Raw genomic sequence first — 27,909 nt, forward strand, 5'->3', positions numbered from 1 at the left:
AAATTCACCACTTCTCCACGGTTCCCTGGCTCTAAAATGTCAATAATTTTCTACCCAGCCAATGACTGTGTTTTTCACCTAACCCTCTCTACGTACCTGCTGTGGCTTGCATTGTTATTTACTAAATATTATGACATGCTTCTGTTTATCACAATTTGTAGCTTCTGTCGCTCCGGGAATTTCGTAAATAAATCATTGGAACTCAATGAAGGAGATCGTATTTTGATACAAGTTGCCCATGACTCACAGTCCAAAGTGGTTATTACTAGCAAGAAGACTTGACACTGTTTACCATTTTGTATTTCACAAAGGATTTCAAAACCTGATTATGCTGGCCTGCAAAGTTTCTTTTATTTGAAAAGGTTCCTTTGTTGCTAAGGGCCTGACTCTTCTCTCACTTACAAGGGTTTTAAACTGGTATTAGGGCTCAGTAGAGTTACTCTGGATTTAAACTGGTGTGAAAAAAATCAGCAGTGGGTCCTTGGATTAATCATTGCGGAAAAGCTCTCCTCTTATGTTCCTCAGAGTAGGTCTGGTTGAAACTAGAAAATTCCCTTTAGTGAGAAATTCTGACATTTCAAAACTTGGGGCTGTGTAGTAATTTTTGTTGTCAGAAGGCGGTCATGGTGCAATGAAGTTTGAGAACCCTTGGATTAATGAATTCAAAGTATACATTAAAAACAGATTACGTAACTTCTTGCTCTCTTGTCTCTAGCTACTGATTCTCTGTCTCTGCAGGACTGGGGATAGAAGGTTTCATTCCCCTGTTTCACTTTGGTTCTGCTGGCATCTAACAGTCATCTCCTGTACCAGTGCTAAGTACGTCTTCTGTAATACTCTAATACTTCCAAAAAGTACAACACACATAGTTACCTTTATAAAAGGAAAAGCTGTGTGGGAGTGTCCTTTTGAATATACTAGACACACAAAAGTACTATTACCGTCATGTGCACTGGTCACATCTAGAACAGCTTGGAGGATTGGGGCCTTAAAAGGTATCAAAGTAATTAAACACTTGTTTTCATATAGCTTCAGTTCAGATCCTTACTGAGACTTATGATGGTGGCTGAGCTGGCAAAATGTTAATTTAATCTTTTGACAGAAGTACAACTTTGTATACTAAATACAGAGGCAGTATACTGTAGTGGTTAGAATGCAGGCTCCAATTGCCCTGTGGACAATTTGGATTGGTTAGACTGGTGAAAAGTGGTCTCACCCCTCTAGGAAAATACTTCCAGTACAGGGATTGTTCTGGAGGTGTGAGTGAGAGGGTTTGGCTAGGGCACGTCTGTGTCCCAGCTGTTCCTCAACCACATTACAGCACGTCGGCCTTATAGCCAAGGCACAACTTGGCAGTGCTGATCTGTGCCTGAGCCTGAACCAGCCTCCAGCAGCCTCAGGATTGGGAGAGTGTGAGCCACGTCCCCATGATTTCTGCAATGGTCTCAGTGCTGGTGCAGGGATCGATTCTTCATTGAGAATCTATTCCCGACTCTGCCATTGTTGTTTGTGTTTTGTGTATTGGTTGTGTGACCTCGGGTACCTTACTAACCTGCTCTCTGCTTCTGTGTTCCCATCAGTGAAAAGAGAATGTGCGTGCTTGCTTGAGATATTTGGTTGAAATGCAAAATACATGGAAAATATTGTGTATCTTTGCCAATTTACAGCTTAGTAGAAGAGAAAAAAGGAACAAAGATGCTTTATAAATTATTGGGAGGTTCAGACAAATGGACCTTTTCAATTTAAGCTAGGACCTTCTTTAGGAATTTTTAAAAACAAGATTGGAGGTTAGCCACACTATAAGAACAGCCTTAGTTTGTAAGAAACCAAGAACTCTGGGTCTCTTCTTGGCCTATATCGCCCTCAGATGTTAACTAGGCTGTGTATGTTTCAGATCAAAGCTATTAATTCCTGTTTTTAGTTTATGGAACAAAACTTTATGGACTACTTTCCTACACTCCTAAAATCTGAGGACAGCATGGTGCGGATCCATGTCCCACTGCCGAGCCCCCTGTTTGCAATGTTTAGTTGGGCTAGAATCGACAAAACCATCTGGCTATGGGAGTAACACACATTTTCCATATAGTTTTATATATAGTACTCAGTCAGCTGTATTTAAAATATATGTTATGTGGGCTTATGCAAAACTGAACTAAACTCACATCACAAGAACTCGTGTGAAAATAAATATTTAAATTACCTTACATCAATGAGGCTTAACTGATCTTTTAAATATATATCCTAGAGAAGTATTAAAATGTAATTTATTCACTGCATATGTTGTTGGCACATGTGTCAGTAAGATGAGGGCATCCTCGGTAACAGGCAGAGCAGGATTAAGAACAAAATTGTCCTCTCTGGTCAGCGCTGTGGATCTCTGCTCTTTGGTGTGTATTTTTGTTGCGTATTCTGCAACACAACTTCCATTGATGTCAGCAGCAGTTCTGTGCTCAAAGAGTATGGCATATGCAACATAGATCCTGGCTTGGGAGGGAGAATTTTGTCTAAGTCTGTAAAGGGACAAGATAAATGTCATAATTTGTGTTATTGCAACACAATAGCGAGATGTTGTAGTTTGTAATATTTTGACATTTATACTGCAACGCTGCAACAGATGAAGGAAACACTTCAGTACCTTGGGGGACTGGATCTGAGGATGTGTGGCTCGCATGTGATAAGAGGCAGTCAACAGGCCCTTGCAATGGTGGGTCTGAATATCTGCTCAAATTGGAGGAAAAGTTGGAGACTTATTCATATAAATAATACATTAAGAAAAAGTTTGCTCCTGTACCGTAAAATCTTAATCTCCTTTCTTGGTTATGGTCTGGATTTTCTATTGTTGTCAGGTACGCTATCACATACAGAGACAACTCATAATAGAGAGTGATTTCCTCCTCCTTTCCCAAGATCAGACTTATTTTATATTGGGATTTATTAATTTATTCCAGAAAATACACAATTTGGGGCTGCAAATCTATTTAAATGTATACTTTTGATAATGTTACTCTTGTTCAATTCTAGCTGCAGTTGTCCTGAAAAAATGTCCATCAGGGGACTGAAGAAGAAGCAACCTAAGACTTTTAAAGTGAAAGTTATAACAATGGATGCTGAAATGGAGTTCAGCTGTGAGGTAAGCTTCCTGGAGGTGGGGGAAAGAGAGAGAGAGAGAGAACCGGGGTGGCTCCAGGCACCAGAGCAGCAGGCACGTGCCTGGGGCGGCAAGCCGCGGGGGCCGGCCTGCCGGTCCCTGTGAGGACGGCATTCAGTCTGCCTTCGGCGGCATGCCTGCGGGAGGTCCGCCGGTTCTGCGGATTCGGTGACAATTCGGCGGTGGGTACGCCAAAGACGCGGGACCGGCGGACCTCCCGCAGAAACGCCACCGAATCGGCGTGACCAGCGGACCGCCCGCAGGCGCGTCGCCGAAAGCCACCTGATTGTCATGCTTGGGGTGGCAAAACACATAGAGCCGCCCCTGGAGAGAATTTAAATCCTCCATGTTACTAAGGTCTGACTTGGAGAATTCTGAGTACAACCACAAACAGGCTTTGGAAAAATAATTGTTAATCAGGGGCCTGGATGGCTCAGGGGCTTGGTAATGGGATTTTGAACCTGACTCTGCACCGTCCTGCACCTTGTGTAGTCACTTACATCTGTGCAAAGTGGGATTCTGATCTACTAGCATTTCATGTGTATTTTGCACAGGTGGTTAATGAGTACATGAGGTGCAGGACAGTTGAGAATCAGACCCATAGTCTCTCACCTGTAGGGTGCTGGTTTGAACCCAGCTCAGTTCAGTATTGCCTGCAAGGCATTGCTATGTATTGGTTGTTCAGTGACCTGTGTGAAGTAAGTTGGGTGGTCTCAGTCCAGTTCCCAGTGGATAAGTGTCCACGTTACAAAACCACTTAGCACTTGTTGCCACCTTGGGGATCTCAGCAGAGAGGCCAAGGATTGAATAGACCGAACTACCCACAACCTTATAGTAGGTCCCTCCAACTTCATGGTGGAGGCATGCCGATGGGGGAAGTGTAGGGAAGCTTGTGCTGCCACTGACCCTGCCCTACATATAGCGGTAATGATTAGCAGCACTAACTTAATAAATGTTCATTTTAAAGTATTCACCAAAATACACTGACATGGTATATGTGAAAAGACAGTCGTACAGGTAAAGAATTAATCAAGGCATGCACTCTGTAATGGGTATCCATTAAAGTCCTCAGTTAATAGGCTATTTAAGAAATAAAGGATCAGACCTAAGGTGAGGGACCATTAATTGTCTCAGAAAACATGTTCTGTTATGCACCCTTGACGTCATATGCTCAATAAAAACCTAAAACTACCTCCGTAAAATTAATTTCTGATTGTAGCACCACAGTACAGCTGAAGTGGCATTATGCCAGCTGGAGAGATTTCAGTCTGATCCTTCATCCTAGTCAGACTGGTGTGCAATACAAGGACCTCTTGTAAATATCAGTGTGTGCGCACATATATAATCTTTGTACAAATGACATAGTCGTGTAAGGTGCTGATTGTGGCCCATTCCCACTGACTTGAATGGGAGTCGCGGGTGCTGAGCACCTTGCCAGAGCAGGTCCAGGGTCTGTAACTTATTTTACAAGTTGCAGAATGATATCCCCCTGCATATTTGAGTTGGGAACTAAGACCTTATCCTCAAAGGTGCCTGCTTGTTTTCTGGATTTAAACACCATTACCATGCTCAAGTATATTTGTTTAGTCAGAATAACTTTTAGAAAGTCCAAGCTCTTGTCTTTTCTGGGGGAATCTTTTTTGGGGGGCAGGGGACAAATCTGGACACACAAGCTAGTTCTTTCCTTCCACTGGTTGACTCCCCAGTAAACAAAATCGAGAAATACAGGCTCAAAAGAAGAGAGTGAATGAACGCCACATGCAGGAGAATAATGCAGCAGATGACCAGTCACTGGTTGAATTGGGGTTTACTGTGGAGGAAATACAGAGATGGCCAGCTGGTCAACACATACTAAATCAACAGTAGCAAAAAAGGGTGGGAAATGATTTTATTTAAAAATCAAAGGTGAAAATTTAGAACTGGTATGGGTTGAATGAACTTGCCATTGTGCGAGTTGGCAATCTTGTTTGGGATTGTCAGTTCTGGATGTGAATTGTTACATAATCCTTGGTTTTTAGAAGTCACCCAAAGATCAGATAACCTAGTTACAGGTCATATGTTGCTGTTACACATTGATCTAAAATAATTTTGTCAGATTAACAGAAATAAAGGATTTTGGAATATTGCTTACAGCTCAGGAACCTTGTTAAATTCAATGTAATGTACTCTCTCCCCCCTCCTTTGCAAAATATTATTGTTGTTTTTTTTGGTGGGGGGTGGTAATTTCCTTCTCCCCATCCAAATATTACTCATAAATTCACTTTTTTTACCATGAAGTTCTCAGGGTCTGACCCACGTTATTAGACAGCAACTCTTGTAACACCCCGCCATATAGGAGAAACAGATGTGTAGCCTTTTCAGAGGAAAAAAAAATAAAGCTACGTGACTGTGTGTGAGAGAACTTCAGGTCCTTTAATCAAAACCTTCTTCCTAGACGGAGCTGGCCTAGCAAACTAATTCATTCTATATCTATGCCAGGCCTATCATTAGACTATGTCATTAAATTTTTTTCCTGGATACAACAAATCTTGCCTCTATCGTGGGATCAGTCCCATCCCAATGAAGGCAATGGCCAACCCCATTGACTTGACTGGGAGTAAGGTAAGAGCCTGTATAGTTAAGAGGTCAAGCTGGTCTGTGGTGTAACTCACTGAAGTAATGGAGTTACATCAAGGATGGATTTACCCTATGATTTTTATGCATTACTGTTCTTCTAGGCTTGGGCTTCCCTTCAACCCACCTGCCCCCATCTTTCCAATTTGCATGAATTATTAAATAATACTTTACAAATTATTAATAAAAGTTTGCAACGTAGCACCATCCCTGGTTTTATATGCAAGTAAAATACAGGATAGAGAAGTTAAGTGACGTACTCAGAAGCTGCACTGTGAATCTGTGGCAGAGCTTAGAAGAGACATCAAGAAGACTGGGCTTTTGGGCCTTGCTCTTGGGCCTTTCCTCTGACCACTAGACAACAGTAACACATTTATTTGAAAAGCAAAAGGTGAGATAAATGCAGTTCTCAGGAAGAATGCAAACCATGACCTGCTTAATCCTCCATGCTTTAGAAAACCAGCCCTAGAGCACCTCATTAAGATAATAACATTTGAAAAATCCATTGTCATTTTTTTTTCTTTCCCATTCTCATTCTAGATGAAGTGGAAGGGAAAGGACTTGTTCGACTTGGTGTGCCGAGCATTAGGACTAAGGGAAACTTGGTTTTTTGGCTTGCAATACACAATAAAAGGAATGTACACCTGGTTAAAGATGGATAAAAAGGTATTGAAAACAATTAGCCTGTAAAAACAGCAACCTGTCAACCTCCTTTCAGCTAGGTTACTCCTACAGGAGCTACTACTTCAGCTCAAGAGGTAAAGGCTCATATGTTTAGCGATGACCTGTGACTTCTAGATTTTTAAGGCCAGAAGGGACCATTGTGATCATCTAGTCTGATCTGCTGCATAAAATAAACCATAGGGTTTCACCAACTGATTCCTGCATCAAGCCCATAATGCATAGTGTTAGTTGTTAAAGTTAGAATCGGCAATGTCCTTCCTGCTCAAATCTGAAAGGGTTGCTTGGCTCAAATGCTGGCTGCTTTCTAACTGATATCTGGAATTGTGTTCTGAGGCATATCTGCACCATTTTCACTGCTGCTTCTACTAATGCTTATTTTTAAATAGGTTTTGGATCAAGAAATCCCCAAAGAAGACCCTGTTAGCTTTCGGTTTTTGGCTAAATTTTATCCAGAGAAAGTGGAAGAGGAACTATTACAGGAAATTACCCAGCATCTATTCTTCTTGCAGGTCAGGAGGCAGTTTTTAACTGTTAACTTTGTTCATCCCATCCCTTTTCATGATTTGTCTTCTTTGTTCTTGTCTGTAGTTTAGTCCTCAATGTGATGCTGCCCATAGCAGGCAAGCTGCAGTTTCTCCGTGGAGTATCCTAGTTGGAATCCATAACAATCATCTCCTCCCCTGGTCAGTGGGCTCAGTCACCTTATTAAACGACCTACCCATTGTTTGGGCTACACCAGCTCTGGGTCTCCTGGTGGCTTGTGTTGCTGTGTCCCTATTACAGGTGGATTTACAGCTGCTGGGACTTACAGTCCAGAATGTGAATCAAGCAGTCAGTGTTTTGGGTGTTAATCCCATGTGAACATAACCTTTGAGTATTTCAAGGTTCATTCATCATTATTGATTACCTATTTTTTCCTCAGCAAGGGTGAGAGAGAGAGAGAGTGTGTATGTGTGTGTAAAATCTTCAAGCAGACCCAGGGAGATTTGGAGAAGCTTTTTACTTGATGGCTGGGGTGAGAAGGAAGAAACATAGCAAAACCAGGAAATATGAACAGCTCCATAATTTTTTTTTTTTTTTAAGACCTACAGTTCTTTGGTCTGGAAATCTTCTGAGCCCTGGGGTTTTCAATTGTTTGAAGGCAAGATCAGACCAGCTTAGCAAATCAGTGTCTGTAGTCCTTGTTGCTGCTGCCTGTTGTTTCTGTCTCTTGCTCTGCTTCCTGGATTTCTACCCTTGGGCTGAGAATGGACCTTCATTCTTCTGATTGTATCCATCAGTTTTCATACCTAGAAAGTCTGCCCCGAATATGTTTTGAAAACCTGTTGGGACAGCAACATAAGAGTCAAGGAATCCCTTATGGATTCAATCACACTGAGGGGTCATGTAAAATGCACAAAATTGGACATGGAAATCCGGGCGGTCTGGCAAACTCTTAAATTTTATTGGGATAAAAAAGTAATTTATATAAACAAATCAATGGACTCATCATACTTTTGGCCTAAATCTCTTGCAAACTTATTACAGATAAGCCAAGTTTAGGACTGGTCTAACTCTTCAAATCAAGTAAACCGTATACCCTGTTTACTGTACAACAGCACCAATATACTATGTATGTTTCTCTGGATAGCATTTCAGGGATATTCAGAAGTCCTCTGGCACCTTGCATGCTCCTAACTTCTGCCAGCCAATTGGAGTTGTGTTCCCCATCCCTGGGAATTTAATGGAATCCCACTGCACACAGAAGTATAATTGACCCCACTCCCTGCAGTGGGGTTGATTGCATTAGGAAATAAAAATGGTGGTTTTGCTGGGAGAGAATGGAATAATTTCCAGCACTTCAATAACTGTTAAGAGGGGACCTGTTACTAAAGAATTGGAGTTGCTCTTTGTTTTCAGAAGCATAGTGCAGTAGTTGTGAGAGCAGAATTCTTGAGTCAGGACTCTGGGGTTCTTTTCTCCTCCTGACACCCTAAATGATCTCAGGCAAGTTGTTTAGCAGCTCTGTGCCTGTTTCCCCTCTTTAAAATTGAGATTATCTCCCTCTCACTGGTGCTGTGAGGCTTAATTAGTATTTGTTAAACACGGTGAGATCTCTGGATGGAAGGTGCTAAAAAACTAAGATAAATTCTACTTGTACATTAGAGCTAGTAGCTCTGCAGGGCTGCCTTTCTAATTGAATTGCCAGGGTTGGTCATTTCCATTACGCTTGTCCTGGAGTCTTCTATGGTTCTGGTAATCCTTTGAACGCTGTGCACTATGCGCCAAATTCTTGTCTCATGCTGAGTTAACAGGCTTTGCTTGGTGACCTACATAGAGATGGGTGAGCTCGAATCCTTCCCCAACCTGGAACAAAGAAACCATGTTGTCTCGCCACAGCTGCTAGACTAGCCCTTCTTATACACCATGCATGAAGGTTTTGGCCAATTATTCATAGAACCACTGCCAATTCCTCGGCCTGCCCCAGCCCAACTTCTCTGCTACTGTGTACAGAGCCACTGTAGAGCGCTGCTCCATCTGCTTCTCAACAGATGGCTTCCTCTTTGTAGCAGGACCAGGGCAGTTCTGCTTGTTTTTGGAACTTGGATGTCTGTGCAAAGGAGGTTGGAGGCATGGAATATGATTGTCTATATGCTGTATGATATTAAATATAGAAGCCCAGCAGGTATACTTGTTTCCTGGCAAGTATTAATTCATCAAGTAGTTGGACAAATGCCATTGTTCCAAGGAACTGTTGTTCCATTTGGATTCTTTTAACCACTTGACAATTGGTTTCTTGAATCCTTTAGGAAAGAGATGACAGGACGAAAACTCTCCTCCTTGCCTTTCTTTTAATCCTCATTTTGCCTTTTTTTTTTTTTTTTCTTTCCCCTTGAGCCTGCCTTGACTGGCTTTGACTTTCAGATATGCAATTAGTGTAATTCTTCTCATTCCAAAGTAGAAAGACATGGCAAAAAACAAATTTGAACTTGCAGAGTTTCCTGACAATAAGAATTTAAGATTGCACCTGGATACTACTAGGAAAGACATGTACAGACATCTGCATGCCTACAGATTTCAGCTTTATAGACTACTGAAATGTCTAAATATTAATGTGGCATAATAGCATTTTGCCATATGTGTGAATAAAACTACATGACTAAAACTCTTCATAGTTGTTCTCTAATGGACAGAGAAAGTTATCTGCTGCCTAAAGACTTATAACAATTCGTGTTTGTAATATTTAATTTCAAAATCCCAAAGACATGCATATAGAATTTGTCCAAGGACATTTTCAATTGTGAAAGATATGATTTGTAACATGGAGTATAAAAGCTGCAATTTTCCAGTTTGGAAGAAAAACCCTTTCATTCTTTCCATTTTAGCAGCTTAGAAATGAGTTTCCCTGCACTATAACACAAATTCACAGATTGTGCTCACCAAAGGAATAAAGTTTTTAATAATAAAAATCCTTCCTTGATGTTTCATTTCAATTCACAGAATCTGCTATCCCAATGCATATTTGTAAAGATAACTGAGTTACCTCAGGTCATTCCTTCCTTCTATTTTGGAAGTGTTTAAGGCTATAAATTCCTCAAGACTTTTTCTGTTTCCAGGTTAAACTCATTTGCAATTGAGAGGGGGATTTGTGAATATTATATTGCAATTCTCCTTTAAATTATTGGGCTAAAATCAGATTTAAAACAAACAAACCCCCTCACATTAGTACCTGTGTTACTACTATCAGTTTAGATTATTAAAATGGAAAGAATGTTTAAAATATTTAACTTTTTACCATTTATGTCGTTTTTTCCTCCTGAACTTTCTGCACTTTGCTCTGCCTGGTCAACTAAAACACTTGTTAGTTTCACTATTTTACTAGTCAGTTTTACATTGTGGTTCTCCTTCACTAGTCCAATGTTGCAATGTTTAAACTTCAAGCACTGCAGAACTGTATTAACTGAGGTGGTTTTTTTTACATTTGAGAACATTTCTATTAACTTTACATTTTGTAAGGCTGTTTTAAAACAAAATTTAAACTTTTGGCCTAAGCTACCTGGTAGAGCCCTATTTAGATACAGTGGGCCAGATTCCCAGCTGGTGCAAATTGAGGTAGCTCTTCTGAAGACAATTAAGTTGTTATGCTGATTAACAGTAGCTGAGGAGCTGGCTCACCTCTTTTTTTTTTTTTTTTTTTTATTGGTAAAAGCAAGATGTGTGTTAGCTTCTCTCCTGGATATATATGCTTGAGTGCCAAATAGATGGGTGAGAGAGAGAGTGGTGATTCATTCCGCATATACGAATGTGGGATAATGAGTAAACCTGATGATTCTAGATTCACAGTAATAAAAGCTTCTCCCTTACATTTTTCTCACCCGTATGGAAAAAAAACCTGCTCTTGCCATTTTAAAATTTAAGAATTTGTGATGTCAAGCAAACTGAGCATTATATTTTCATTGGGTTTTCTTACTGCTGTTAAAATGTTTCTTCAGTTTTAACACTTACTTCTGAGACAATTTTCATTTACATTCAGGGAGCTTTACACCACTCTGGCAGTGTACAGGGGCCTGGAAATGGAGGCCTGTTTGTGTTGCTGGAGTGGTATAAAGCAGGCTTTGTATACATAAGAATTGGGCCCTTGATCTCTAGTTGAACACTTGTTTTCCAGGAAAATGTTGTATCTCAGTAATTCTCAGATGATCTCTGATAATATTTTGCTCTTGTAAAGCACCTTTTATCTACTGTAAGGTAGACACACATTTTTATTTTCACACAGAAAAAAACTGGCTTAAAGTGAAATGAAGGCTAGAGGCACATATTAGTGGTTTGAAGGCATATTACCTTTCAATAACATTTGAGTTAAGAGAAAATTCAAATTTCAGAAAACCAGGACAGAGTTAAGATGAAACTCACAAGAAACCCAAACCTCTGACAGATGGAAATTCGCAGTTAAAGTAGCCAAAGGACCTTAACTCTGTGCCAGTAACGAAGTGCTGAGAAAATAAGAAACATGCTCTATCATATGGTACTTTAGCCATCCAAAACAAGTGCCTTCATTTTAGCATTGATCTCAAAAACTAGGATACTTTCATCTTAATCATACAGTGGTTGAGCATCTTTCTGGCCTTCTCTATGGTCATATACAACATGTGCACACAAATCTTCCAAATTCCTGAATAGACAGATAGCATATGGAAGGCAATCATTCCTCACTCTTCATTAGGGTCCTGATCTTCGGAGAGTGCTCACCATCTATGATTCATGTGTCATCCAACTAGTCACATGTCTTTAGACCCCAAGCTAATGTGTTTCTCTATAAAAGCCTCATATGCCTGGATCATAAGATTAGAGCAGTTAGATGAAAAGTGTGCAAGTTAGCATGGTGAGAAATCATTTCACTTAGTATTGGATATGTGGGCATGAAACAAATGATAAAATCCATGTTCTGTAGTACACTTTTTTTTCAATCATCTGCAAGACCGAGTAGATAGCTGACGGCTATCTCTGTGGGGATAGCCAAACTATCTTAACTGTGATTTCCATAGTTTCAAAGGTTTGGGTTTCCTGTAAATTTAACCTTAACTTTGAATATCCTGTGTTTCTAAAGTGTATTTTTGTTTGTTTGTTGCTGTTATTATCTCATAACTGTTAATTTCTGGTGCCAGGTTGTGGTGAGAGCTTGTTTGATTCACTTCAAGCTTAGTTTAAGTCCTGATTTTGGATTGTCTTTCATAACTTGGTATTGTTTTTCCATCTTTAGGTTAAGAAACAGATATTGGATGAAGAAATCTACTGCTCTCCAGAGGCTACAGTTTTATTGGCTTCTTATGCTGTGCAGGCTAAGGTTAGTGCACAAAAGTGGCTTTTCTTTTTATTCAGTTTTTATCAAACATGATTATACAGTTTTAACTAACACAGACAATACTGTTAAACTTTGCTGTGAAGAAAGTAGGTCAGCTGGGGACATGGAGGTATTGCAGAAAGAGGAGTGTTCTATTCTATATAATTACTTGCAATTAGGGAGAGAGAGGCTTGTTTGCTATTTTACATTATGCTTTTAACAAGTTAGAGGACTAAAATTAGATCCTGTTCTCTGGATTGTCCTATTGCGCTAAGAGGCAGAGTGTGAGCATGTGAATATCTTGACCCTGAAACATCTGTATATAGCACTTTGGTATAAGCTTATATTAAAATGTAAAATTATTCCTGGCTCTTTAAAAGACGTCCATGGATCCTGCAGGTGGCTGGTTGCCCTCAGTTCCTACTGAAATCAATGGGAACTGAGGACATTCCGCATCTTTAAGTATCAGAGGCCACCATATGCTCACAGGGGTCAAAATTGCCCAATGGCAGAAGGTCAGCACCAATCCCTCTGCACTGCTGACTGCAGTAGCCATGTGTGAGTGTGTGTACAGGAGGAATAGCTGAGCCAGCAAAGCCACCACATCCTCAGAATGCAGCTGAAGTGGGCTCCTTGTCGCCTCTGAATCAGCTGAGGCGAAGGAGGATGTGGGAGGGTGGGACAGGGAAGGAGTCACTTGATCTGTAGTTACATGGATTCACAGACTGGAACTTCTGCAAAGGGCTGTGGAGGGACTGTGCCTAGTATTTCAGTCCATAGACTAGAACAGTGGCTTGTTGAAGCCACATGCCTTGGCCACAGACTAACGACAAATTCCATACCCCAAACCCATCTAGTGGATCCCTGCACAAAGCCCATTTACTTGGGCTGTACTTCCCCCTTGAGGCAGTCATTCTAGACAAAAGTTGTCCAGCTACCAAATTCTCCAGCATCCTGCAGGTATTTAACCAAGTCTGTTGTCTTCTTCTGTGACAGTATGGTGACTATGACCCGAATTTTCATGAGCCAGGCTTTCTTGCCCAAGAAGAGCTGTTACCCAAAAGAGTAAGTATTTCCCATGCCTGAACATGAATATTTTTAGCTGCATGAAGAAGCAAATATTTTCATGGGGCTGGCTATAACCCCAGGAATTCACACTGTTCGTGTATGTGTGTTTGCTCTGAACTTGGCAAGAAGTCCCAGCTGTGAACTTTGTTGACACTTATACACTGTGTTGTTTGGGAGCGGCAGGTAATAAACACCCCACTGGCAGCACGTCTTCATATGTTCAAAAGAAAACCAACTCCTTCCCTGCTCTGTAGGTCCTCAGGCAGTATCAGATGACAGCAGACATGTGGGAAGAAAAGATATCAGCTTGGTATGCAGAGCACAGGGGTATTGCCAGGTACTGTAACACTTCTTGGGAGATCATAGACATATCCATTACATCAGTACAACCCAGTTGGGTTTTACAGGTATAAGTCAGCGGATGGGTGTCTGACCCCCATTTATGTTGCTTTATCAACATTGTATTCCTAATAAGAACATTTATTACTGAATGGAAAAATACAATATTTTGGTACTAAGATCCTGCTCATACCAGATGCTGAGCAACTGAGAGAGACTTAGTGCCTTCGACTTGCATTGAAGCCAATGGAGGGGTTGAGGCCCTGTTTCAGAGGCACGCCATACCAGGCCCCATGTTAAGCTAAAGAGAATGAACCTCCCTATATCTCAGACCTACTTAGGGAAATCCGAGAGAAATTGCTAGGGTTATAGAGGCACGAGTCTACTTAGCTAGGAACCAAGATGGAGGGGGGGGAATCGACCTGTACAAGAATCATGGGGTTTGTCTTGGTGCTGTTCCATGTCAATGTTCCAGGGCTTATACAACTAACAGTGATGTACTCAAACCTGTTTGGCAATAAAATAAAACTCAATATGAGTTTTAGGCATCCAGAGTTGATCTAGCCCAAGTTGTTTTAATTCATTTGTTCTTTATTTAGCTGCCCTGGATGCACATTAACATTCTCTCCTCAGTATTTATTATTTTGCCTGGCTTGAAAGAAGAATGGCAATGATGTTGATGAGTGGCTGAAAGACTTTCTCTGTTAGTCAAAGGGCAGCTTCGGTGTGCCTTTTGGACTTTAATGCAAAATGTTGTTTGGAGCCTCTTACAGCAATACTTCTCAGTGAACCACTTCCTGAGGGGAAAACTCCTGTGTCATGCAAGACCATGTTAGAGTAGGTCTCTAGCCAGTGGCATCTGTTAACATCTGAAAGAGGCAAAACTGACACACAGAGATGAGATTGGAGCCAGTTACCAGTAATGGGTAAAGGTTATACTATATGTGACTCAAACAGGGTTGGTAAAGCTTTACTCTGTTCATCTGGAGTAGACTGCACTGGTTAAGCTGTCAGCAATAGATCATGCACTTAACAGTGCAGCTCTTAAAAGCTGTACAGCAAAACTTAAGCACAAGTAAACCAAATTACAAAGGAGCAAAAGACCCAGTCACCTGGTTAGGATTGCTCTCTTCAAAATAGTAATGGAAAATTAGAGAAGAGGAAAATTGGTTGGAATTTACTTGAATTTCCAAGTGTAATCACTGTTGTGCTTTCTAGGGATGAAGCAAAGATGAACTATTTGAAAATTGCTCAGGACTTGGAGATGTACGGTGTCAATTACTTTCCTATTGCTGTAAGTGTATCATATTAAGCTGTATTTTTATTTACTATAGATTCATTGATTCTAAATCTTCAGCCCAGTGAGGGCCAGTGTTTCCTGAGCAGGGGACTTAGAACTAGGATTCATAGGTTCTGTTTCCACCTCTGCCACTGACTGGCCATGTGGCCACGGACACACTACTCTCTCAGCTTACTAGTCTGCAAAATAAATACAATAAGTTCCTGTGAATAGAACTATTAGGCTTAATTATTTAATGTCTGTAAAAGGTCTTTGATATCAGCATGTGATGACACCCTAGTGAGGTCACCTCAGGGCTGCCCGTGGGGGGGGGGCAAGTGGGGCAATTTGCCCCAGGCCCCGGGCCCTGCAGGGGCCCCAACGAGAGTCTTTCGGGGCCCCTGGAGCGGGGTCCTTTACTCGCTCCGGGGGCCCCGGAAAACTCTCGTGGGGGCTGGGCCCCCGGAGCTTCTTCTGCTCTGGGTCTTCGGCGGCAATTCGGTGGCGGGGGGTCCTTCCGCCCCGGGACCCGCCGCCGAAGTGCCGGGTCTTCGGTAGCAATTAGGCAGCGGGGGCCCCCTGCCGCCAAAGACCCCAGGCCCCCTGAATCCTCTGGGTGGCCCTGGGTCACCTATGGTGACTGAGACTGGGATCTCTGGATCTAAAACTATGTGCTTCTACTGGCTAAGCTAAAGGACCAGGCCTGTTGGCTAGAGGTGGCAGCAGACTAATAAACCTCTTATATGGTGGAGACACTAGCCTCTAAAATATACAAATAAATTGCTTAGAATAAACAAGCTGCTGGAGTGTGGTTGTACATGCCACTAGAAATGGTGGTGTTCATAATTTATTGTATTCCTTTGCAGCAAAATAAGAGTGACACAGATCTCCTACTTGGAGTTGATGCTAAAGGTATTCACGTCTACAGCATAAATAACAGGTTCTCTCCAAATAAGTCTTTTGAATGGAGTGGTATCAGAAACATTTCCTATAGTGAGAAAGAGGTAGGATGGATCTAACCTATTACTCTCTTTGCGGTTGCGCGTGCACACACAGGGATTCTTGTAATAGATTGGAAGCAGTCTGTCTGTCTGAACAGCTGAAAAACCCCCGAGGATGGGGGATTTGTAACAAAACTCAGAATTATGGGCCTAATTTCCCCTCCCCCCCCCCAGAGGTGCTGAGTACCTGTAGCACCCATTGGTTTCAAGGGGAGCTATGGGTGCTCAGCCCTCCCTGAAAACTGAGCACCTCATTGCAATCTGATGGCTCTTTGACCTGTGAAAAAAGTGTGGTGGTTTTGTGTTCATTTTCCAGAAGATAAGGCCTACAAAAGCCACCATGATTGGCTCCAGTTGCCCCTGTGGAGAAGCCAAGGATTGAATGATCCATGAAGACTGAACTCTATCTTCATTTACAGAGCTAGTGCCTCCATCCTGACCTGGAGGGACTATGGCAAGAGAGGGCATGTAGGGAGGCATTTGCATTTTCTACCTGCACTCTATCTGTTCTGTGAATAAGTAGAAGACTTCCGTCTCCAGAGCTATAAATCCAGCACATTTCATAAGAGTTCAGTTGGATTTAAAGAGATTACAGATCATCCTCCATACAAAGAAGGGGGAGTGTGGAGGGGAAGGTGTGAGAGATACCTGAAATATTGCTAACTGGAAGACTGATCAGGAGAAAACATCAGCACTGGAATCCCCAGGAATTAACACTAAAAGCGGAGCACAGTCTGTCCCTTTCTTTTCAATGAGTCCTTTCAAATTGGGGTCCAATTCTGCTCTGGTGTAAATCCAAAGTTAGAGGTGTGCATGTATGAAAACATTCATTATCTTCTACTATTCAAACACAGCCTTGCTTTGGGCAAGATGTTTGAATGACTGTTATCCACAGAATAAAATGAGCTATAACAAGTTTTATTTATAATCTCAGTGAAACTGTATCTGAAATCAGGTGACCGGCACTGAGATTATGCAACAAAATGCAAATGAGTGAATCGGAATAGAGTGCTAATTCATGAGTCACAGCGAAGGCCAGGATCTAAAAGAAGGGAGCTGCTTTTATTGTACTGTTGAGTTGAATTCAACATAGGAAGTGAAACACTGTGCTGGCCCCCTTGCAATATAGCCCTTTTTCACTGACTCCTCAGAAAACAATTTGGGAGATGGACTCTGAATAAGGAAAAGTTCCGTGAACGGGTCCTGATGTCCAGTTTTTATCCTTCAGGCCTTTTGTTGTGTATTTCCTGTTTGTTTGGTTTATAACCAGAGCTAGAGTGACCAGACAGCAAGTGTGAAAAATAGGAATGGGGGTGGAGGGTAATAGGAGCCTATATAAGGAAAAGACCCAAAAATCGGGACTGTCTCTATAAAATCAGGACATCTGGTCACCCTAACCAGAGTGGTGTTGGATACTTCACAAGGGCAGGCTTGGAGTATTAAATTTGTTAAAAAGACAACTTCTAGAGATTAATAATAACTTCATTATAATGATGACCATTGAATTTGATGGCCTCAATCCAGTTCATCACAAAGCCACTGTCACAGCTGGTACTAACTGGCCCCATTGCTGGCAGCTTCAACTTCTAAAATCCCCTTAGCAATCTGATTGCAGGACTGGAAACCAAGAACTCTTGTTGTCTAATCCCAACTCTGGCTCTGATTCTCTGAGGTCTTGAGCAATCATTAACGTCTTGCCTCAATTTCCCCTCTATGCTGGGGATAATACTTTCACGTAGGTGTGGGTTCGTTATTGTCTGCTGTAGAAATAGTATTGAGTAGTTTCAGCTTTTTATTGATCCAGACTTTTCTGCTTCCTTTTTTTTTTCCAGCTAACTATTAAACCTCTTGATAAAAAAGCAGAAGTTTTCAAATTCTTTTCCTCGCAGCTCAAAGTGAACAAACTGGTAAGTGGGCTGCTGCTCTTTTAAAAAATCTGAATGTAGTAACCATTTCAGTTGCATTGATTGATATCAGAATGAGAAATCTTATTCTCAGAATACGCCATGGTCATGTGTGTCATGAGTATTGGTACTTAAGAGGCCTAAAGCCATAATAAAAATTAGTGTTGCAGTAATTTAGTAAAAATTAATGAGAGAAACCGGTGTACCATATTGTGCCCTACATGAGAGAACCCACCCGGGGACCAGGAAACTTTGTCTGTCTGAACACTTGCTTTTTTCATCTAAATTATTCTGTTTGTGGGTGACTTTGCCCTCTTTTTTTAGAATGGGCATGGGAGGAGACTCACCAACTGTGTAAAAGACCAGAGAGCCACAGGGAAATCCTGCAGATCTAAGGCTAGGGCATTGTGGGAAGGCATGATGCCCCCTTTGCTTCCTCAGGAGCGGTGCTTCTGTGGATTCTCATTTCCTCAAGGAACAACAAGGAAAGGGAAGCAGCATACGATACTGCTGACTGGGTTGCCATTATCTTTCATTGAAATATCCCTATGGGATTGATGGGGGGAAAACACCGGCTCAGTCCTCTCCCTAGCTAACCAAATCCTTTCCCAACCTGCAGAGCCCTCATCTTATTATGCACCTGTGGAGGGTCTTCTGCAGATGACCTGCCATGCCACTACTGCTCTTCTCCCTCATATGCCCCCACCCCGACTAGTTCCATTTACCTCTCTTACACCAGCAGAACTGGAGGAGAAATTGGTGCCAGAGAAGGTGACTGAATAAGGAAAGAGACTTTCAGCCTGTTCTGAACCTGTCCAAATCATATATTTGCTGACTAAAGATGTGCCTTACCTTGACTTGCTAGGCTAGAAACCTACAAAACTAATTGTCACTTTTATTGGAGGGGGAGGAATTGCTAGCTCCTGATGACTCTGAAGTTCGCCCCCAAGTAGGAGATGTGTTTGCATTCCTGTGCGGTGCTCTTCACCCAGCTCACTGCAACTCACTTGTGTTGCAATTGCTTTGCTTTTTGCAGATTTTACAGTTGTGCATTGGAAACCATGACTTGTTCATGAGAAGGAGAAAAGTAGACTCCATCGAGATCCAGCAAATGAAAGCTCAGGCCAGGGAGGAAAAGGCTAGAAAAAAAGTAGGTTCCTTCTGCTCCTTGTTGCTGAAAGTATTTATTATTCCATTCACTACACATACATTATTCTTCACCCTACTTGTTCATATCATGAGCAGAGATGAATTTGTGTGTGTGCGCGCTCTCAATGGTGTCTGTGTTGATGCATGTGGAGGGACTGAGAATATGAGCAGCTGTGGGAGGTGTGGAATGTCAGAGGATACAGTATGTGTGTTGTGTATGGGTGGTATCTGTGGTAGAGGGATGCGCATGTGTCACTCCTCCCTTTGTACTACACCTGCGCAAGTGCTCCATATTGACAGCACTTTTAAATAACCAGGCTCACCAGCTGTCGGATTCAATACAGATGAACTGCCCTGGCAATTTGCAAGTTGCCCTGATAGTGGCAGATAGCCGTGCAGCAGCCGGACAGCTTTCAGTTCTCTAGAAATATTTACCCAGTTTGCTCTGCAGTCCCAGTCGGTGAGCATCACTCATTATCTTTCCAGATGGAGACTCAAAGGCTGGCCAGGGAGAAGCAGCTCAGAGAAGAAGCAGAGCGAGCCAAAGAAGAGCTGGAAAGGCGCCTCTTCCAGATGGAAGATGAAGCCAGGCAAGCCAACGAGGCACTGGTGAGCATTGCAGTAGTCTGTGAATGTCATCTGGCCTTGGGCGAAGTCAAGATTTATTAGCTCCTTTTCCTGTGGCGTTAGCTAGGACACTGAGGGAATGTCTGTACTGCAATTAAAAACCTATGGGACTGAGTCTCAGAGCCCAGGTCAATTGACTCTGGGTCACAGGGCTCAGGCTGCGGGGGTAACAATTGCAGTGTAGCTGTTCGGGCTCGGGCTGGAACACAGGCTCTGAAACCCTCTGTCCTCATGGGGTCTCAGACCCCGGGTTCCAGCCCAAGTTCGAACATTGACACTGCAATTTTTAGCTCTGCAGCCTGAGTTGGCTGACCTGGGCCAGCCATGGCAATGCCACAGGTCTCTTATTGCAGTGTAGATGTGCCCTGAGGGTTATTGTTAAGGAAAGGAGGGAGATTTTCTGGGAGGCAGGGCATGCTTGCACTCTTGCAGGGAGCCAGGCCTGCCCCCAGTCTCCATTTGCTGGGAACCACCCACTTCCCCCTGATTTTTCTGCCAACACCTTGTTCAGGCCTGGAGCCAGAGGGAGAGGAAAGCAGGCTGCATCAGGAACTGAAGCTGTGGAGAAGCCAGTAGCAGGTGGGACTGGTAGCTGAAAGGAGGCAGGCAGAGTTCACTAGGCTCTGCCCATTTGGGAGATGTCTTAGTCCAGTGCTGAGTAAAGGAGGAGAGGTCTTATATGGCGGAAGGAGTGAGGGAGAGAGGAAGGCAAGAATACTGGAGCAGAGGGAGACTAGACATCCTGGAAATGTTTACTTGGCTCTAGGCCCTCAGTAAAGAGGGCTAAGGACGAATATAATGATCCTTGGTATGTTAAGGCTTAACATTATTATGATCTGCAGGGGAAAGACCTCCTGCTTCTAAGCTGACTGGAGCTATTTTTCCTTTCTAAATGTTGCATCATAGTAGCTAAGATAAATCCTGTCTCTTTTTAGCTCCGGTCCCAGGAAACAGCAGAGCTGCTGGCTGAGAAAGCTCAGATTGCAGAAGAAGAGGCCAAACTGCTGGCCCAGAATGCTGCAGAAGCTGAGCAAGAGAGGCAGAGATTGGAGATCACAGCACTGAAAACCAAGGAGGAGAAGCGTCTGATGGAGCAGAAGATGCGGGAGACAGAGCTGATTGCAGTAAAACTGGTGAAAGAGTCGGATCGAAGGTTAGATTTGCTTGTGGGTCTGGTGGGTGGCATCTGTCGGCCATGGCACTTGTGGATATACTGTGGGACTATCTTCCTACAGTTTACGTGTGGAAGGAGGAATTCCCCAGGTGACACTTCACAGCTTTGTGCATCTTGTTCGTTCCCACCTTGTACCAGTGAATTTGAAATTAGTGCCAGAAATTTTAGCAAAAATTGCATCCTCCGCTGTAGAGTTTTAACTGTAACTGTGCAGCAACTCCTTCTTAGCATTATCGAAAGACTGAGGGCTACTAATGGAGAGTCTAAACTTACATTTAAAGCCTTGTGAACGCTAGAACCATGCTAATTAGAGGAGTTTAAACTTATAAGCGGTTTGCAGGATTCTATTATGGGGTTCCTAGCCCAGTGTAATGCACTTAATATAGACACTGTTGTAGATTATGTATATTCTATTGTTTGCACATGTATAGAATGCTAGGGCTCAGTGCTATCCTAAAATACAGGGCGTGCCTCATGTTATTTGTTGTTACAGGTATTTGTAAAGTTCTTATCACCCTGGTACCTGATGGCACTTTACTTATGCTAGTATGGTGTTAAACAACATTTTCCCAAAACAGGGAGCACTTACTTTTCAAACGAGCATCCCAAAGAGGATCTTTGATGTCAGATAATGGTTGAGGGCCCAGAGATTACAAGACAATGGGTGCAGAACTGGGCCCATAGGAATTAGAGATAGAAAAGATCTATTAAATCAGCCAGCTAATGCAGGACTGTTCCCGCAATCACCTCTTCTTGTGCTTTGTCCAGTTTACAATGTCCCATGCAATCAGGCTTTCACCTGTGAAGACTATTTCAAAGGCTAACAGATGTCTCTCAGGAAACAAGCTAGGTGTATGAACTCAGTGTGTTGCCACATGTTTGAAATCTACCACCTAACATTCACAATATGTTTGTCTGACAGAGCCAAAGAAGCTGAACATCTAAAACAGGATCTGCATGAAGCCAGGGAAGCTGAACGAAAAGCAAAGCAGAAACTTCTGGATGTAACTAAGCTTAATTATCTTGTAAGTTACCCAGTTTACATTCTGGGCAGCACTTTCTTGGAGAGTGGACAAATAACCAATCATCATTTAAATGTAGATACAATGTAACTAACAAGTAAATACACATTATCCATGAAGCTTGCTCAAGACACTTTGTTACCAAGCTGATGTATTTATAACCTCTTTGTACTTTGCAGTCTTTGGACTTCTCAATTTTAACATATCATGACAATTTAAGGAATATCTATCTAATCTATCTAACACCATCACTGTTAATCACGTAGCATACACAGTACCCAGAGATGTTTGCAATTTAAGGATACCTGGATGTCGTACTGACAGAAGTGAAATATGGAAACTGAGTGACATTGAGAGAACTTTAGGAAGGGCTCAGAAAAGGAGCTTTGTGGATGAAAACTTGTCTGCGGCTTCAAACTTCTTTTGTATGCTCCAGTATAGCAAAAGAGGGAATCTGCATTGTCAAAACAGAGGATTGGGACAGTCAGGTTCTACTCCATTCTTTGCCACTGTGTCACTATGTGAACTAGGGCAAGCAACTTAGGGTAAAATTTTCAAAAGCGTCCGAGTCCCATTTTCAAAAGTGCCAGACTCCTCAGTACTTTAGCTTCTATTTTTGTGAGCATAACAGGACCAGATGAAAGTTTATTCCTTCCGGCCTGTGTTTAAAGTAAAGCTGTGGGCTTGCACAGAAGCAGTATTTGCCACTGTGACCTGAGGTGCCAGGAGCAAATGCCACTAATCCTTCTTATGGGGAAGCCAATCTGTGCACATGCTGCACTCTCTGTGATAGCCACAAAGTTTAAAAACTAGATGGGAAACATTCCAGCCGTGATGCTTCTCTCTCATTGGCACCCAGTCTGTATGCATTGTAATGTATTGCATTGAAGGCTAACATTTTATTTCAAAAAGATTTGTGTAGGGCCAGCCAGCCAGGGAGGAAAGGGATACGAATGCCGACAGCCATCTTTAGAATCCATGGGAAGACATCAATTTTGGAGACCGCGTGTGAGATTCTTGTAGAAGCTAGAAATATACTTGAAATTAAAAACAAACGTTCTAATTGTATTGTTAATGGAACACACTCTTTTTGATTATCTTGCATCTTTTAGCATGTGGCCCGGTATCCTCATCATTCACCTGCTGACACCAGAGATGTCAACTTTGACAAAGGATCTGTAAAGATGGATTTAAAAGACGTAGATCTGAAGAGACTGTCCTTTGAGATAGAAAGAGAGAGGTACTGGAACACTCCTAAGATGTAAATAAACTAGGGAGTCTTAACCTGAGAAACTAGAGGTGGAAAATACCTATTGTATCTCCTGATGTATCCTCCTACCAGTGCAGGATTGTTCCGCACAATACATATGGGTGATTGCCTTATACAGAAGTAATAGCATCAGCTCTGTAACACATTAGATTTTTAGAAGGAGAAAAGATGTTTTCTTGGCATCTAGCCATGAAGAGTACAGAGCTCTGGGATTTAAAGGAATACACTGTCTAGGGGCAAAGCACTCTGCTCCGATATGAGTATGCAGGAGGATGGAAACAACTGACTGGTGCATTGAGAGGGCTTTCCTTTCCTTTGCCCCATTGTAGACTGTATACTGGACTAGGGGAACCATTGTTCTGTTATGGTCTTTCCTACATTCCTGTGAAAAGTGGCTTTAAAATCTACCAAAAGACTATTCAAAATGTTCCTAGATATTACACTTGCTTGCCAACACAGATCTTGGAGAGTATCAAGCTGGTTCTGTGGCTATCTTGAATGTTAAAAATGGTTTATAAGCTGCATTGTGGGCAAATGGACATAAAGTGGCAAGACTCACTCTTTTTAAAACAATTTTTTCACTCCGCATGCACTATAAAGTATGCTATGCTTTCATAGAGTTTATTGTCCGAAGAGCCCATTAGTCAGCTAGCCTAACTTCCTGTATATCACAGTCCAGATACCCCCATATGGAGCCAAATAACTTCAGCAGTATCAGTATCTGACTGATTAATGCATTTCAATGTTCTGATAGTACATTAGCTGACCATGCAAGGAGCTAGTACACTTATTATTTGCATCATTGTTGTGCCTAGGACCCCCAGCCATGGACCAGGACTCCATTGTGCTAGGCAATGTCCAGTCACAGAACAAAAAGATGGTCCCTGCCCCCAAAGAGCTTATGATCTAAGTAGAAGACAAGAGACAACAGATGGATGTAGACAGACTTAAAGTCTTATCTATACCTATTGTGGGACCCTCTATGATTCTGCAGATTCCTATATAAAGCTGGTTCTCCGACTGTTTAATAACACCTAACAGGAGATTGTGTGTGTGACTGCTGGATTTCTAGTTGAGGGGGAGCAGGTATTGCTGTGATCATCTGGAAGTAAATGTGTCTTCACAGGTTTCCCATGCAGCCCATAGCCTGAGCTTACATTTCTAACCATTCCCCTTTGTTCTGACTTCTCCCTGTTAAAGCAAACCTCCCTCCACAAGCAGACCCAAATCTGTAAACTTCCTGCAGGTACTGTCAGCAGTTCAGAATGAATGTAATGACAACGAAAAAGAAGTCAGGGTCACTGAAAGCCTTTCCCTGTAATGAAACAATTGGAGAACAGAGGTCCAGGCCCATTTGGAGCAAATATCAGAATAAATAAAATACAAATCAGATGAAGTTATTGACTGTCAATTGAATAACTTCAAGTGTCAAATTAATTTCTGATGTAAGATGAGTGGATTTACAATGGGGATGGGTTTTGCCCCAGAAGCTATGAATGGAAATTTCTTACAAATTGCCCTTACAAAATAGATGAATGTAAAAACTACAAAACCCTCCTTTAGAATCATAGAAGATCAGGGTTGGAAGGGACCTCAGGAGGTCATCTAGTCCAACCCCCTGCTCAAAGCAGGACCAATTCCCAACTAAATCATCCCAGCCAGGGCTTTGTCAAGCCTGACCTTAAAAACCTTTAAGGATGGAGATTCCACCACCTCCCTAGGTAACCCATTCCAGTGCTTCACCACCCTCCTAGTGAAAAAGTTTGTCCTAATATCCAACCTAAACCTCCCCCACTGCAACTTGAGACCATTACTCCTTGTTCTGTCATCAGGTATCACTGAGAACAGTCTAGATCCATCCTCTTTGGAACCCCCTTTCAGGTAGTTGAAAGCAGCTATCAAATCCCCCCTCATTCTTCTCTTCTGCAGACTAAACAATCCCAGTTCCCTCAGCCTCTCCTCATAAGTCATGTGCTCCAGCCCCCTAATCATTTTTGTTGCCCTCTGCTGGACTCTTTCCAATTTTTCCACATCCTTCTTGTAGCGTGGGGCCCAAAACTGGACACAGTACTCCAGATGAGGCCTCACCAATGTCGAATAGAGGGGAATGATCACATCCCTCGATCTGCCGGCAATGCCCCTACTTATACAGCCCAAAATGCCATTAGCCTTCTTGGCAACAAGGGCACACTGTCGACTCATATCCAGGTTCTCGTCCACTGTAACCCCTAGGTCCTTTTCTGCAGAACTGCTTCCTAGCCATTCGGTCCCTAGTCTGTAACAGTGAATGGGATTCTTCCGTCCTAAGTGCAGGACTCTGCACTTGTCCTTTAGAGCTACCACTGGCTAATTAGATTCATTTTTTGTCGTCTTCTCTCCCTGTGTGGCTTGCAGGTTAGATTACTTGGAAAAGAGCAAAAAATTTGAAGATCGATTGAAAGAGCTGAAGTCAGAAATCCATGCACTGAAACTAGAGGAAAAACAAAATGGGCTCTACTCTCACTGGAATGAAGTTCTTGGATCCTTGGATCGTTCAATAGGAAATGTATGTAACCCTAAATATAGGTTTTATAATAAGAATAACAGATAAGCTTACTCATGCAGTAGAAACTAATAAATATATAAGGTTCAGTTAACACCATAAACAAAGAGACATTGGAATCCCTATAATGTTTCTAAAAGCATATGCTAAACATATGCTTCATATTTTGGTACGAAACACACATTCACTATCTCTATTGATAATGAAAAGTGGGTCTGGAGACATGAAAAGTGGCATTTTCTGCTGGAAGCGTTTTATGGGAGGAATCCCCTCAAATGTACAACAGTGAAAGATTGTGAGCTCCCAGGAAGAGTCCCATGAAGGCTGTTGGGCAAAATAAGCTCTTGCAAGCTCATAACAGTTAAATGTGGCATAGTTGTAATCAGTCTCTTTCTACTTCATGTGTGTGTGTGTGTGTGTGTGTGTGGTCAGCTTTTTATGCTAGGTTCTTGTGATTTAGCAAACAAACTTTCGAGCCCCTTTCTGGACCAGTGCAACAGTAATAGGCCCCAGCTCTTCTAGATTTCTCCAAACCTAATAGAAATTTGTCTTAGAGTAACACACGTTAGAGACAAAAAAAGGAGGCTTGGGTGAGAGAAGGGTCCTATAATTTCAGGTCCATGTATTTGATATGCCTTTGGCTTAACGTGAGCTGATGTAGTGAGAACACTGTTTCACATATTCTGTCCTTTAAAGGCTCCCTCATGGATGAAAACCTTTGGAGCTGGAGACTTGTTGGATTTAAATCTTCGAAAGCCCTTCCCAGCTTATCCATTAAATGCCACAAGCAGCTGGCCATGTACCAACAAGAATCAACATACAGTGCCAGTGGAAAAGTCAACTTTTCAAACAAATACCTTGGTTGCCAGCAATGTGGGGACAGGAACTAGAAAACAGATTATAAAGGTAATGGATTTATATGTATTTTCCCAAAATGTGAATGAATTTATAGCTTATGAAAGTAAGGAATTAATAGCTTGGGCAAGCGTCTTCCACCCAACTCTGCCAGTGCCCCTCAATCCCAAACTGTGAAGGACTGCTAGTTATTCTAGTCCTTCAGTTTGCATGCCATTTAAGGCAGCTTGTAAAATGGGCATCATGGGGACTAGGATGAGATCAGCTGACTCCATTCCACCTGTGATCAAAGCTGGAATATGAATGAAAGATAAATCCCGTTAGACAACAAGAGGATTTGTATTAAATAGCTGCATTTTCTTTATAGTTTGACCAAGCTTGAAAGTAAATTAATATGTCCTTAGTGCTGGCATCAGCAGTTTAAAACATAAACATGATTCCCTTCTGCACTAGTATTTATGGCTGTGAAAACCTAACTTCTAGCATTAAGGAGTAGGTAATAAGATACCAGTAACAGAAATTGACCAGACCGCCTACATATCGGCTCTTACGTGGCAATGGTCATAGAACACCGCCTCTCTATCAGCTGTTTCACACCAGTGCTGTGTGGGTCCATGAGGGAGACCCTGTGTTCTTGTATGCTTGGCTCCTTCCAGGCGAGTGAATACATTGGGGGGATATAGAAGCTCAGTCTGCTTCTAGAGTTGACTAACTGGAGTGAGGATTGGAGGGGTGTAGAAATCCTGTTCTGAATATGAGACTGGTTTAAGGGCAGGCAATTGTTATTGAACAGTTACCAACAAGTAACTTTATGCACTAATAATGGTACTGGTTGCCAGAGAACTAACTGGAGGTTTAAAGGAAAGTTTGTCTGTGAATGAGGCTAGGGCAAGAGTTTCTATTCTATGATCAATAAACTTGAGCTGTGCTCGTCACCTCCTTTGTATATTTATTGTAAAGATTTTTCAGAATCACTAGAGACTGTCACATGACCTTAACGTGCAGACTGTGGGCATAGAATTGTAAGATACAAAGTCCAATGCAGTTGGACAGAAGCAGCATCTTCCTAATGCAAATAATAAGGTAATTGTTTTAAGAAATAGAATCCAAACTGCAAAGTGATGTCTGTCAGTGTGAAAACTTACATGGGGAGGACAGGAAAAAAAAGTCAAGCCATTTTGATGCGACTTCCTCAAGGCCACAGAGAGTTGATGTCAAAGCCAGGCTTAGAGCTAAGGAATTCCTGTCTCCCACTCATATGCTTAAACAGAACTTTAGGGTGGAAATAACTTCTTTGATTTGCACGTAGGTTCAGCAGCAAGACTCGGACGTGATCTACATTTGAAGCGTCTTAGCAATGCTTTCATCAAGAAGTGAATAGGCAGAACTTCAGAGTAATCCATTTGGCTGCCA

The 27,909-nt window shown here is 42.1% G+C and overlaps 1 protein-coding gene across 1 annotated transcript; it reads left to right on the forward strand.

The window, feature by feature from the left end:
- Nucleotides 1-786: 786 nt before the first annotated feature.
- Nucleotides 787-27,841, forward strand: LOC135890738 (merlin-like). The gene is made up of 18 exons (XM_065418143.1): nucleotides 787-819; nucleotides 3,022-3,130; nucleotides 6,302-6,427; nucleotides 6,832-6,954; nucleotides 12,186-12,269; nucleotides 13,263-13,331; nucleotides 13,589-13,671; nucleotides 14,892-14,967; nucleotides 15,819-15,956; nucleotides 17,786-17,860; nucleotides 18,894-19,007; nucleotides 19,493-19,615; nucleotides 20,569-20,786; nucleotides 21,730-21,832; nucleotides 22,942-23,069; nucleotides 25,494-25,644; nucleotides 26,338-26,547; nucleotides 27,806-27,841. Exons 2-18 carry the CDS (start codon nucleotides 3,041-3,043, stop codon nucleotides 27,839-27,841), a joined length of 1,947 nt encoding a protein of 648 aa, XP_065274215.1. The 5' UTR covers nucleotides 787-819; nucleotides 3,022-3,040.
- Nucleotides 27,842-27,909: the final 68 nt, after the last annotated feature.

This window comes from Emys orbicularis, chromosome 17 (genome assembly GCF_028017835.1).
Source record: "Emys orbicularis isolate rEmyOrb1 chromosome 17, rEmyOrb1.hap1, whole genome shotgun sequence".
Classification (NCBI taxonomy): Eukaryota; Metazoa; Chordata; order Testudines; family Emydidae; genus Emys; species Emys orbicularis.

Bases quoted from the DNA above. Each gene is read 5' to 3' on its own strand.
- LOC135890738 (XM_065418143.1), top strand. From the start codon at position 3,041: ATGTCCATCAGGGGACTGAAGAAGAAGCAACCTAAGACTTTTAAAGTG. The intron at 12,270-13,262 runs GTTAGTGCACAA...CTTCTGTGACAG, and splicing joins CTTATGCTGTGCAGGCTAAG to TATGGTGACTATGACCCGAA. The intron at 17,861-18,893 runs GTAAGTGGGCTG...TGCTTTTTGCAG, and splicing joins AGCTCAAAGTGAACAAACTG to ATTTTACAGTTGTGCATTGG.